This window comes from Xyrauchen texanus, chromosome 40, assembly GCF_025860055.1.
Source record: "Xyrauchen texanus isolate HMW12.3.18 chromosome 40, RBS_HiC_50CHRs, whole genome shotgun sequence".
Lineage (NCBI taxonomy): Eukaryota > Metazoa > Chordata > Actinopteri > Cypriniformes > Catostomidae > Xyrauchen > Xyrauchen texanus.
The window spans coordinates 17,608,742-17,622,784 of record NC_068315.1 but is presented as its reverse complement, the minus strand read 5'-3'; the positions used below and the strand labels follow the sequence as shown (position 1 = coordinate 17,622,784).

The following is a 14,043-nucleotide window of genomic DNA, read 5'->3' as shown; positions in this document are numbered from 1 at the left end:
GACAGCGTTTTTGTCCGCAAAAACTGAGCTTTTTGAAAACGCACTCCAAAGTGGATAAATTTGAAAACGCCGTTTTCGCGTAGTAGTGTGGACTGTGAAAATGGATGCTTTGGAAAACGATGACGCATTTTTAGTCATGTGATCTATACAACCAAAACAATCAAGATGGCGGCCTGAGTTATAGTGGCACTGTTGTGACTGATACTCACTTTGATAGCATTGTTAAAAAAATAAATGTCACTTTGTACAACCTTCACATTGCATTCCTTCAAAGGCGAAGGTAAGTTTACTCAGAATTGGAGTCCTGCGACGGAACATGAGTACAATTGCTTTTCAGACCGCACATACAGCGGGGATTTTCCACATGCGCAGTGACACGATTTAAGCATTTTCATACATTTCAGTGTGGACGAGCAACTTTTGGAAAACGCTTGAAAACGTTTGTGTGGATGGAGAGTGTTTTGAAACGAAAACGCCGTTTTTAAATGTAGCTCCAGTCAGGCTTCCTAACCAACCAATTGGCCCGGCAGCTAGGGTGGGTAGAGTCACGTTGGGTTAACCTCCTCTTGGTCCCTATAATGTGGTTCTCGCTCTCGGTGGGGCACGTGGTGAGCTGTGTGTGGATGCGGCGGAGAATGGTGTGAGCCTCCACATGCGCTAGGCCTCCGCGGTAACGTGCTTAACAATCCATGTGATAAGATGCACAGATTGACTGTCTCAGACGTGGAAGTAACTGAGATTCGTCCTACACCACCATGAGAGCATATTGGGGATAGGGCATGCCAAATTGTGAAAAGATAATATTTGGGGTAAAAAGCCCACATTGTTGCAGGGGCTAAAGGCCTCATAAAACACATTGTTCATCTTAAGTGGGGCGGATAGATTTTATATGAATAAAAATTCACATTGACTGATACAATCACAATGGAGATGTTATAAAATAATTCAAAAAAGTGGTTGAAATGAACAGGAAATGGAAGTGGTTATTTTTTATAAGCATTCTCTTAAGTTGTTACTCAGAAAAGCATCTTGCTGTCTTAAAATTATTTGCATTTGTTGAAATATTTTGAACCATATATATATATATATATATATATATATATATATATATATATATATACTGTATATATATACAGTATATATATACTGTATATAATATTTGTAACTTTTGCCCCTATATCACTATGTCAAACAGCTATATCACCCTACAGCTCTTACTGGTAGCCCACTAAAGCTAAACAGGGTTGAGGCTGGCCAGTACCTGGACCTAGACCTCCTAGGCAAAACTAAGGTTGCTGCTATTAGGAGGTATTAGGAGGCCAGCAGGAGGTGCCTATACTGTAAAAAGGCACCATCCTTTGGATGAGATGTTAAACAGAGGTCCTGACTCTCTGTGGTCATTGAAAATCCCAGGGCACTTTGTAAAGAGTAGGGGTGTTCCCTGGTGTCTTGGCCAAATTCCCCCCCATTGGCCCTTATCTATCATTATTATTACCTCCTAATAATCCCCATCCCTGATTTGGCTACATCACTTTACTGTCCTCTCCATCAATAGCTGGTGGGTGGTGAGCGCACTGGCACACTATGGCTGCCATTGCATAATCCAAGTGGATGCTGCACTTGAGGAGAGTCCTCATGTTACCTATTCCATGTAAAGTGCTTTGAGTGCCTAGAAAAGCACTATATAAACATAAGGAATTACACCCAAATGAGATTTCCTGTTGTACATCCATGATATCCCAGCTGAGTAGAGCTTAATGATAAATCCATACCCAACACAACAGGCAAGCAACATGAACTAAAAATCTGCTCAGACTCCAAATGAAATATATTAAGAAGGATGAAGGTATGATATCCCAAGTTATAGACCATTTCGAGAATTTAATACCGGATCCTTTAAATAAGGCTCTGAGTTGACATATTTTCTCAAAGAACATCAAACGTTTACCTGAAGTGACTTATGCAGACATTTTGTTTATATTGAGCGTCTACGCATTAGGTAATTAAGTATCATAGTTTTAGGTATCGTAGGGTATGTTGGGTTAGCCCAACGTTAGGTATCGTAGTTTACATGCTCACAATTATTTCCATTTTTCATTTTCAAATTCATTTACAGCAAAAAGATTGGAAATGTTGGATATCTCCTGTTATAATCAATGAAGCTATAATAATTAAATAATTAAATTATATAATTAAATAATTAAGCTGTCTGTGTGACCTGCAGATAAGGTAAGGATTTATTTTTTTATGTTTATTTGTAAGTCACTTTGGATAAAAGCATTTGCTAAATTATTAAATGTAATAGTATTAATGACTGTGAAGCTTCATTCATTATAATGGGAGTGGTCTATAGTCAATTTTAGATCTCTACCTATCAAACCTACAGTGAGTTGGCATAAATGTCGCTCACCTACAAGAGATAAGATGTGTGCTACAGTTATTACAGCACGTATCCAGCCATCTCGCATCACTGCAGCAGTTCATGTGTCCATTTGTGGTAGGGTTGGGCGATGTCCCCTAAATTGGCAGTTGACGATGTTGACAGTAAAACATCGCGATGGACGATGATATCGTCGGTGGGGTGGGGCGGGGGGGTTGGGGGTTATATAATTTCATATAATTTTCAAAAATTATATGAAAAATTATAATTTCGTTATTTTACTAACCCAACTCATCGTCGGCGCTTTATCAGTAGGTTGCACGACACGTGAAGCTTTTTTTTTTTTAGCTTTCACTTAAGAAGAGTTGTGCACTTTTTATTTTAATATATCTCTTTACATAAATACTATTTTCCACTTAAAAACTATAATTTCGTTATTTTACTATCCCAACTGACTCATCCGCACTTTCCAATAGGTTGCACGTAAGGGGGAAAAATATTTCTTCCACTTAAGAAGAGTTGTGCACTTTTAGGCCTAAGCACTTTTTATTTTAATATATCTCTTTACATAGATATTTTTTTTTTTACTGAAAAACTATAATTTCGTTATTTTACTAGCCCAACTAATTAGTACTCAACCGGGCTTTTTAATATATTGCGCCTAAGAAAAAAAAGTCGTCTTTGGGCAGCCTTCTTGCGAAGAGAGCAGCCACAGCCACGCTCACTGATGAGCAAAAGGTCGAGGCAGAAATGACCATGTACCTGCAGGAAATGGCCACTGATGGGGAAGAGGACCCGCTGACTTGGTGGAAAACGAACGACAAAAGGTTTCCGTTCATGGCAAGATTAGCACGGAAATATCTGTGCATATGTGCTACCAGTACTCCATCAGAGCGGGTCTTCAGCACAGCGGGTAGTGTAGTTACTCCAATCCGCAGCTTATTAAAACCAGATAAAGTGAATATGTTGGTATTTCTGGCCAGAAACATCGAAATTTAAACATGGTCTATGGTGAAAGATATTAGACTTCTTTACGCATTTTTCGCCAGAGCTATTCGATTTTGCATATTATTTTTTAAACGTTCATTTGTGTAGTTCATATGACCACTTTACAATATTTCCATAAAATAATTTATTTTGTAGCCTGTGCTGAATTTAATTGCGCTGCTAATTATAAGTGAAATGTTAATGCCGAGTTTCGGTCTAAGTGTTGTTCCCGTTTTCTTGTTCTTATTTTTCTATGTTTTAATAAATGTGTGTTATTCATATTCACCTTCTTTCTTTCATTTGATTTGACATTATGGATTTATGGCCAAGGAAATTTTTCTTTAAAAGTATTAACAAGACAAAATTTATTTGATGTTCGCTGGTCTGGGTTTATCTAACTGCCGCTTCAGTGTATACAAGAGCTATGTGACAATGAGCAAGATTTTCTGAGACACTACAACTACTAATAATTAATTAATAAAGGCTATTTTCTTGTAGCCTACAACATAACATATTTTAATCTAAATGTACAGTGTAAGACATGTAAAAAAAAAGACAAGAAGCTAATGTCCAGATCAATATTTGTGTAGCCTGCCTGACACGGTATTTTCACAGACTAACACGTCACGTCTCTGGCATACACTACAGTATTTAAAATAGCATATATGCATTAGTTATATTCTCAATTTAATTTACAGAGCAATCCCTGCAAAGTTTGTAGGTTAACTATAGAAGAGACTAGGATTAGTGAGTCACCCTAGCAAGACTCGCAAAAGGGGGCGTGGCATCACGATGGTGGCCCGACATCGTGATGTTGGTCAGCCATTACGATGGACGATGATATCGTCCATCGGCACAACCCTAATTTGTGGTTGCTATTTTGGAGATATAACCACTTTAATTTCTGTTAAATCGAGGCATTCAAAGAGCATCCAGCCACCGAACAACATGGTCCACATTTTAATAATAACATTTTATGACAATCGTATTAATATTAATTGTGTTGAAGTCACTATGAATGAAGAATCTCTCACTGTTGTTTTGAATGAGTATGACCACTAGGAACAAAAAGATGTCACTTCCTTAAACCGATGAATAGTCCTTGAAATGGTCTATAGTGGTAAAGTTAAAACTCATTTACATGGATCAGCAGGTAGTCTATCAGCCCTAAAAATGTTGATAGTCCACAGCAATTTTAATCCATATGTGGTCACTTAAGATGATATTAGAGTCCTATATTTGCATAAATTTGTTGCCCAATTAGAGGTTGACCGATAATGGGAATTACCGATAACAAAAACTAAGGTGGTGGAAAAGGCTGATAACCGATTAATCGGTTATTAGTTCTTGAAATCAATTTAGTGAATGTTAAAAATAGAGATGCACCGATCGACCGGCCAGGGACCGGAATTAGCCGATTTTCCGCATGCTCGGCCCGGATCAGTGATCGGCCAGTCAGCCTCACGTCTTTCCGATTCCAAGCTGGTCCCTTTTGTTGCCAGCGGCGCAGGCAATAACGTCACAGCTGCATGTAAATATGTCATTGGCGTGGGAGATCTTCACTGTGAGTGAAGAATACATAAAGTTCGAAATGTATAATAATTGTAAGGCCAAAGTAAACCGTGGGGGAACCACCACAATAACTTTCAGATCAACAAACCTTATTAGACATTTATAACACCATCACCCAGCTGAAAATGCCAATTTTAAAAAAGAAGCTAAAAAGTGAAAGCGGCTAAAGCTAGCCAGAGCTCAGAGCCAGCCACAAGTCAGCAGCCTCTCCTATCATTCCTTGGTATGAGCAGCGAAAAGCCCAAAGCAATTACGAGGAAAATGATGGAATTCATGGCCCTGGATGACCAGCTGTTCTCCATAGTTGAGGACAGAGGGTTCAGAAATCTGATACATTTCCTCGATACAGAGTAGGTGGTTATTTTCCGATGTTGAGTTGCCCGAGTTGTTTAATCTCGTGTCACGTCACACACGCAGCCTGTTATCTGTCAACATTTGGGTACACAAATCCGGGAGAGGGGAAGGGGGGTGCTGGATGGCAGAGGCAGGCTAAATACATACAAATTGTGCTGTTGTGATTTAACATAATTTTTCCCACCGTGTCCGATATTAAAATCAGTGCGACACACATTGCAAAAGGCGTGGGCATTGTCGATATGGCTTCGGGATATGAAATTCAATTCTTCCATCCAGCTGTTGTTAAATTTACATGTATATTTAGTTTTTTTCACCGGAGCACCAGCTGAGTCTTCCTCTCCCATCTACCAGTGATGCTTGATTTAACATCCCGCATCTACTGCCTGCGCAAATATCAACAGAGCAAATGGGTTGTAGGTTGCCAGATTGTATTCATAAATGATTTGTAATGTGTATGATGTGTCGATTGTGTGAGTAGGATGCGTTTCATTCAAGATCTGGCAACTGGACCACCTTGGAATAATATATTGATGTGATTATTCATATAACGTGGTTTGGGCCATACAAATTACGGGAGTTTTTTTGGGAGAAATAACAAAACGGGAGACTCCTGGGAAAAACGGGAGTGTTGACAGGTCAACACTTCCATTTTTCCCGGGAGTCTCAAGCTGTTCCCAAAGCAGTGCTCAGTTTTACAACTGATATTTGTACATCTAACGTAAGTTGAGTGTATTGGACACTTCAGTTTTTCAGATCTTTGGAATTGTTTTGTTAGACGAGTAAAAAAATAGAAAAATGTCCATTTATAAAAATAGTGGAAAATGATTATATAAAGCAACTCATTTGCAGTTAATTGTTATTTCTACCTCTTTCCGGTCACAGAGCACTTTATTTTGAGAGTTGTTTAAGTGAGAGAAGATCCTGTAACGTAGTGCAATTTGGAGGAAATTGTAAATAAAATTTAGCATTGAAGAAAGGTAGATTTTGTTTGTATATGCGGTCAATAATAGTTCTTAGAAAGAAAATAGGAAAAAAATCGGTATCGGCAGGTCACACTTGCATAAAATCGGAAATCGAAATCGGTGCATCTCTAGTTAAAAATTTTCTTAGTCTTTTAAGTTATAAAAAAAAAAAGTCAGTCAAGAAATCAACAAATTATAATTTGCATTTAGTCTATGAAACTTTTTTTTAAGGCCATCAAGAAGTGACATTATTTTCATGAAATAATAAGAAAATATGTATTATTTCAATTAAAGTGCATATACCTAACCCTCTCTTGCCTTGCATTTTCACTGATTGTAAGTAAAAAATACATTGAAAAACAGAATCTTTTAAAGTCACACTGTAACCAAATGACTGTGTTACAGTAATAAGAACCTTGAAATCAATGGGAATAGAAAATGTAACATTTCCAGACGTATAATGACATTTGGGGTTAAATGTGCTTATGAGTTCTGAAAATAATATCACAATTAAAAAAAATGTAATGGCCTTAAAAAAGGCTTTGTATTGATTTATTGATTTAGGGTTTCGTGAGTCACACGTGTGTACATGTTTACATGGGCTCTTGATGGAGCAGCTTTCACAGTATCCAGCAAAAATAATATTTACCTCTTTAAATCCCAATGACAGTCCAGAAATATCCAGGAAGCACACAGCCCACAAACATCAACAACACTGACAAACCATGACAGGTCTCATTGCAAACCACCACCAGCAGCAGCAGCAGCAGCAGCAGCAGCAGCAGCAGCAGCAGCAGCAGCAGCAGCAGCAGCAGCAGCAGCAGCAGCAGCAGCAGCAGACCGCGCGCGCGGGCACGGTCACACATACACACACCCTGAGACATTAATACATCTACACACTACACACGACCAATGAATAAGATCTGACTGACCCCGCACAACCAAATGATGAAACACTGCAGCCGATCTGACACACACTGCTACCCATATCTCTCCATATCTCTCTCTCTCTCTCTCTCTCTCTCTCTCTCTCTCCTCTCTCTCTCTCTCTCTCTCTACAGGGACTGGTGGGACATGCTTGTTTACCTTCTTGTCGATGCGGACAGTGAAGACATCGCGGTCTCTCAGCGGCTCCCGACTAAGGACCAGGCCGTGATTAAATTCCTGTACAGGCTGATTTCGTTGAGCGGTTCGGTTGGAGTTCGACAAAGCGATCAGTTTTCCGCTGCGCGGATGCAGCTCAGCCGCCATCTTCGCACGGGCGGCACGGTGCACGACACTGAACGTCGTTTTGCGACAGTTGAGAGTCGCTTGTGGGAAATTCGTGATTGGCTCTATAACTGAACTCATTGCTATAAACAATATTCATAATTCAGTATATTGTTCACACAACTGGAATAATAGTTCACTTTTAGATCATATCCATCTAAATTATCACGTATTTATAAATAAAATGAGATTAGAGCAGAAGAGTAAGAACTGATAAATACAGGATAAGCATGCAGAAGGTGGTAGGTAATATCTAAATAAATGCTGAAATTGAAATGCTCAACGACATATTTAACAAAGTCACAAATACAATCACTGATACTTATTTTAACAACTAACGAAATCGACGCTACGATGACTTTAACAACACCGTCAATATCTGATGGTGGCAACTGGTCAATGCCTTAATTGACATTTCTATTGAGAGCATAAATTAAACAGTAAACGTATTAATTTACTCTTAATATAATCATAAAAGTAATATATATATATATATATATATATATATATATATATATATATATATATATATATATATATATATATTTAATGGTGCCACATTTAAAAAAAAACTAAAAGTCCTCTAGATGGCAGTGGATTACAGGAGAGCCTGCTTATCTAGCCTATCTGCAGAATGTATGACATGTTTTATTATTGAATGGCAACATTCACTCCTCTTAGTATTACAAACTTAGCTATCCGATTACATGAGTGGCATTAGCAGACTAAAACGTTTTATATTCTACTTAATGTTTAATGAACTTGAGCTGCGCATCTTTATTGTACTCTATATTCTTTTTGAAATATTTATTGACTTTGATGCATTATGTGAACACTGAAATATGTTAAATGAAAAAAGTTCCCTTTAAGATGTCTTTGTAAACATTGTTTAAATGAATATTTCTAGCAGTTGTTAATTTACTTTTAGAAAGACAAGAAGTTTCATATGACATGTTTTTATTGCTCAAGATGTGATATGTAAAAAAAAAAAAAAAAAAAAAGAAACTGCATCACGACAGCCCATCAGAACATTTTTGGAGGTCATGGGCCAACTGAACATTGAGCAATAGTTTAAATAGGCCTACATATTACAGATGAATGGACCACAAAGCAAATCTTAGTATTTAGCTTGCTTTGATGACTGGCATGAATCTCTTTTAAATTAGTTCATTCACTGCTTCTGCAGGGCAGCTGTGAGATGACACTGCTGAATGTTTGTACAATGCCTGATCAAGATCAATGACCTGGCCCTGGACAAGGATTTTCTCCAAACATCCACGCAGGTGATGTATACTTTTTGCGTCCTCCCTCTCATCTGAAAAAACAAAAGTGTGAAACTAGTAATTGTATTTTTTTTTTCAGCATTGAGTTCAATGTAAAATAGAAGGGATAGTTCACCCAAAATGTGAATTCTGTCATCATTTACTTGCCCTCTTGTTATTCTAAATGATTTGTGGAACACAAAAAGATATGTTAGGCAGAATGTCAGCCTCAGTTACCATTCACTTACATTGTATGGACAAAAGATACAATGAATGGTGATTGAGGCTGTCAAACTATCTAATGTCTCCTTTTGTGTTCTACCGAAGAAGTCAAACAGGTTTGGAACAACATAAGGGTGAGTAAATGGTGATAGAACTTTCATTTCGGGGTGAACTATTCTTATAAAGATACTCCCTGTGATATAACACAGTTGAATTCATGGATGAAACATAATGTTTTATAAGAATTCAACATTTCACAGAACATAAAGGGCATTGGTGGATGGAGGAGTACTTGCGCATGGAAATTCTTGCTCATTTCCACCTCGCAAATTTACCTGGCACTCCTCCAAAAGTCAGTAGCATCCCCTTTTTCCACATGGAGAAAAAGTCCAGACTTTCCGTTTCAAGCTCTGCTTTGCCGTTTACCACAAGTGTATGTTTCAGTATGTTGACGGTAAAGGTAGCAGGTTCATGGGAAAGGGAAGCGGTTTCTGATGCCTCTTTTAGTCCCAACTGGACCTCTGGTCCCGAAATATACTGGAATCCTATGCTTTGGAAACTCAGCGTTGTCCCAGTCCAAGAGCCAAAGATCTCAATTGTAATTCCAGCCTCCTCTGTCTTAAGTCCAGGAAGATCTGTTGTGAGATATGCATGCAATGGAATGCTGTGTTGACTACATTTGCCAAGCTCAAAACCTTTATTCAGAGTAGCACCATATTTGATTTTTGACAGGAATGAAAATGAGGCTGTGAGGGATAGACTTGCAATATCTTTAATGACATGCAGTTTATAAAGCTGTGTAAAGGTCCTAGATCTAATTTTGAAAACTTGTGATTTCTGTAGTTTCTGGTCTACTGAGGGATTTTTTTTTTCTTCGTAAAGATGAATTTTCAATGTTTTATCAGCTGAACAATCAACGCCAATTTAGACAACTGTACAGCCTATCTCTCACAGCCTCATTTTCATTCCTGACAGAAATCTAATATGGCTCTACTCTGAACAGGATATGTTCAACCCTAATTACCAAAGTTATTGCAGAAAAAAATTATCAAACCAATATTTTTCAATAAAAGTCACAAAATGTATGGAAATTCATCAGTAACTATTTATAAACATTCGGTTCCAAACTAGCTAGCTTATACCGGGTACCCTTTATTCTGGTGTTGTTTTAATGAAGAAAAAAAAAACAATAATCAATAAATAGTATTTTTTTGCTAGAAAATTACTAAATAACACAAATGAGGATTTAAACCTGTATTTAGACATTTTTGCTAAAAGGGTTACAAAAATGGCTAACCTCCTATAAAATGAATAGAAAATAAAACTCATATAATATTCCGTTTGCCCTCCTGAGGTTGATGATCTACATTTATGAAAATTAAGCACTTCCTTGCACACATAATTTGTTGTAATAGATGCAAAATTCTAAGTTTTAGGGCATATTTGTGCAAAGTGCTACATCACTTTTAACTCACCAGATGTATTAAATATAGCTATCCCAGTTCCTGGAAAGTAGCTGCCTCTCTTGATCTCGGAGAAGCAGGGCCGGGGTTCCCATGTAGGTTCTGTATCCCAGAGGGTGCTGAGATTTAGCCATTGTCCTCCCCTTATACAAGCATCCATTCCTGGCTGAAACTGAACAAAATAAATAAAGAGAAGTATTAAAGGGCACTTTTCAGCACTAATGTGATCATAAGTGTTCATTTGTTATAGGAATATTATTGGAAAAGAGCCGTAGCAATCTTACTGGATGGAAGAGCTTCTGTTTGTCCACTAACATGCCGCCAAGGCCAAGACGTATCTTTCCTGTCAGTTCCTCCTCTGCCAGCTTAGAATGAAGACCGACTACAAGCTCCACATTGTTGTTTGCCTTTAACACTACAAATTTGCCCTCACTGCGCAATTCCATCTGTCCAAAAACAACAAAGAAAACTTAAAAGATTGATTGTCTTTTCTTTCTTTTTTTTTGCACTAAACAAATTAATAATATGGCATAATAACTTTCCTAATGATAATTAAGTTAATGCACACCTTTCAAGGTATTGAAAAGCCTTGAAAAAGGCTAAAAGCTAAGCACTGGTAAATAAATTAGCCTATATTTTGAGTTGTGCAGTAATTTATACAACAGAAAGGCAGTTGTTACCTTAATTGCTATCAGATTTCAGAAAAATTTAGAATATGCAGAAATATATTTATATATAAAAACCATTTACCAAGTGCCAGGCACCATCATTGAGTTTGCGACCTCCCTTTACACTGACTAAAATGTCTGCTTTCCCAATCTGCATTTCAGGTATGCCATCACGCAGTGAAAGCACAAACCAGTCCTTTCCATCCTTGGTGTCCCCGTAGAAAATGGCCCCTTCTGGATCAAGGGTCCGGAACTCAAAGAAAGATCTGATGCTGTGAAGGTGATGTAAGAAATCTTGGTGAAGTGATCTATATTACTTACCATAAAAGTACCATGGTACTACCATGGTGTTCTTGGACATACCTTGGGTTACCAGGTAAATACCATGGTACAGTATATGTCAAAGTATCATGGCATTACCATTTGATACCATCATTGTAATATTGTACCACCACAGTACTTTTTTGTAAAGCAAATGACATGACACAATAGGTGATTTTATGTTTAAATAAGGTACACAACTAAGCATCTACTGCAGTTGAGCACCAAGACATTACAGTATTTAGAAAGTGAAGTGAAATCCTCCGATTTAGAATCAACTTACCTTGTGATCTCACTGAGATTTGCACTTGTCTGCATAAGGGGAGTCCATGAGGACTGTCTGTGAGCAAGATTGATGACTCCCTTGCCAGTTATCTGTCACAGTAATCCAAAAAAAAATCAAAGAATGGTTTTGACTAAATATTGTGCATAAGATGAATATGCTCAGATTACATTTTTAGACGTATCTCTCATGCTCTCAGAAAAGGATAGGAAAACAGAATCATCTACATATCACAGAATAGCCACCAGTGTAAATATTCTGCCCTAACCAAGTGTGGACAAGGGTTCAGCAATTTCAGAGGTGAATACGGCAACCATGCTACTACTTTGTCAGCTAAAATTGCCTCCAGACCAGCCAGTCATCTTATAATATTTACCTGGTAAAATCCTTCTGTTTTGTAATCTGTAATAGGTTTTGCAATGTAGAATTTGGACCTATGCCATTAGCAGGTGCATAGACCCAATTATTGTTCCATGACTAAATTTAACTTGCCAATACCGGTTCAGTCAGACATGAATATTTCCCAAAAAGGACAAATGTAGTATAAGGAAAGTTTATCTTTAGTATACATTGACAAAGCCTTGCCTGCAAGATAGATAGATAGATAGACTGACAGACAGACAGACAGATAGATTGTTATAACAATTAGTAACAATCAATCCAATTGCCTTTTGTGAGAAGAATTAATTTCTTCTTCCAGCCTGAAGATTGTCTTTTAAAGATAAGAAACTTACCTGACCACCTGACACTTCCTTGCCCAGCAGGATCAGGTATGGGCCTAACAGCAGCATTACAACCACTTCCTTTAGATAATTCATCCTCTATAGATTAGAACATGAGTAGAGGAAAGAGGGGATGGAATCCGATAGATAGACAGAGACAGCAGGAAAACATAAGCTATATGACTTTGGTTTAGCTGACTACTGTCAGACTATCCCTCTCTCTCTCTGTGTAAAGTGAACTCCAGTCTAGTCTCTGGTCTCCCCAAAAGACCACAGACCAAGGATGTCGACATCACAGAACTGGAAAATATTGATCCTGGACTTGTTTGTTTGAGCGTGGGAGGTCTTTTGTAGGCTGATAGAGTGGTGATTCATTTTACTAGTTTACAATCGCAATACTGTATGGAGCACACTTTTAAGCAAAATATTTCATAAACATTTTAAATTATAAAATAGATATACTGTTCTAAATGAAGGCACAACCTTTGTGTATTTGAGGTGAACTGATTTCAGACTTCCACTAAAAATCACCTTAGGACACTTTTGTAATAAGTAATTGCAAAATTACTGTAAAAGTGAAGCTAGTTTTCAGTCATTCAGTCAACCTAAAGCTTTTCAGGTATAAAATGCATTATTCAATACATATTTAAAAAAATACTTCCTTATAGTTGACTGTAAATAATAATCAAATTATAGTAATTGCTTAGGTAAGAAAGATTTCCAGTCAATGTTGGATAACTGGCTTATTTGGTTCATTTTTCTTCAGTACCTACTTAAAGGCTCTGTAAAATACAATATTTTTGTATCATCCCTTTTGATGAAATTGCAATGCACTGCTGTATCTCCTTAAAGGAACAGTTCACTCAAAAAATGTAATTCTCTCATCATTTACTCACCCTAATTCCATCCCAGATGTATGACTTTCTTTGTTCTTCAGAATAAAATAAAAAGGATACACACATAAAAGTCATCCATAAAAATTAGATTTTAATCCAAAAATTGTAAGTGTTTGAATCCAAGCTTGATTACACTTCCTAGTGCTTGACACATACATTGAACGCTAGGTGGCGCTAGGAAGTATAATCAAGCTTGAAATCATGATCAATAAAGAAGACTGCTGATGTCAAGATTTATAGTGAAAAAGGAGTTATATTTTGATCAGTTCTCACCCAAAACTGATTGGATCACTTCAGAAGACATTGATTAAAACACTGAAGTCTTTTGGATTACATTTATGCTGCCTTTATGTGATTTTTGGAGCATCAAAGTTTTCATCAGCTATTAGAGCATTGTATGGACCTACATAGCTTAGATTTTCTTCTAGCAATATTTGTTTGTGTTCATGCAAAAGAAAGAAAGTCATGTCATGTCAAGTCAGTGGCATAAGGGTGAGTTAATGATGAAGGAATCTTCATTTTTGGGTGAACTATTCCTTTAAGTGCAACACTTATAACAGACAGAGAACACAGGAGTCTAATATTTATTACAATATAGTTTCTATCATAGTTTATATATGCTTATTATTCTGCAACAGGTGAATTACTTGAATTGAGCTCAAACTTTACCTTCCCAATA

General features: G+C 37.3%; 2 protein-coding genes across 2 annotated transcripts in view; both read right to left on the bottom strand.

Moving 5' to 3' along the window:
* Positions 1 to 7,514, bottom strand: part of LOC127633501 (neuralized-like protein 4) — a 42,187-nt gene extending 34,673 nt beyond the window's left edge. Inside the window, exon 1 of the mRNA XM_052112657.1 lies at positions 7,345 to 7,514. Coding sequence (XP_051968617.1) covers positions 7,345 to 7,509 — 165 coding nt within the window. The 5' untranslated portion in view covers positions 7,510 to 7,514. The remainder of the gene's footprint in view (positions 1 to 7,344) is intronic.
* A 945-nt stretch (positions 7,515 to 8,459) lies between these two features.
* Positions 8,460 to 12,749, bottom strand: shbg (sex hormone-binding globulin). Its single transcript, XM_052112897.1, has 7 exons — positions 12,481 to 12,749; positions 11,747 to 11,838; positions 11,225 to 11,414; positions 10,759 to 10,920; positions 10,487 to 10,646; positions 9,347 to 9,646; positions 8,460 to 8,842 (listed from the first exon to the last, which is right to left on the bottom strand). Exons 1-7 carry the CDS (start codon positions 12,562 to 12,564, stop codon positions 8,685 to 8,687), a joined length of 1,146 nt encoding a protein of 381 aa, XP_051968857.1. The 5' UTR covers positions 12,565 to 12,749; the 3' UTR covers positions 8,460 to 8,684.
* Positions 12,750 to 14,043: the final 1,294 nt, after the last annotated feature.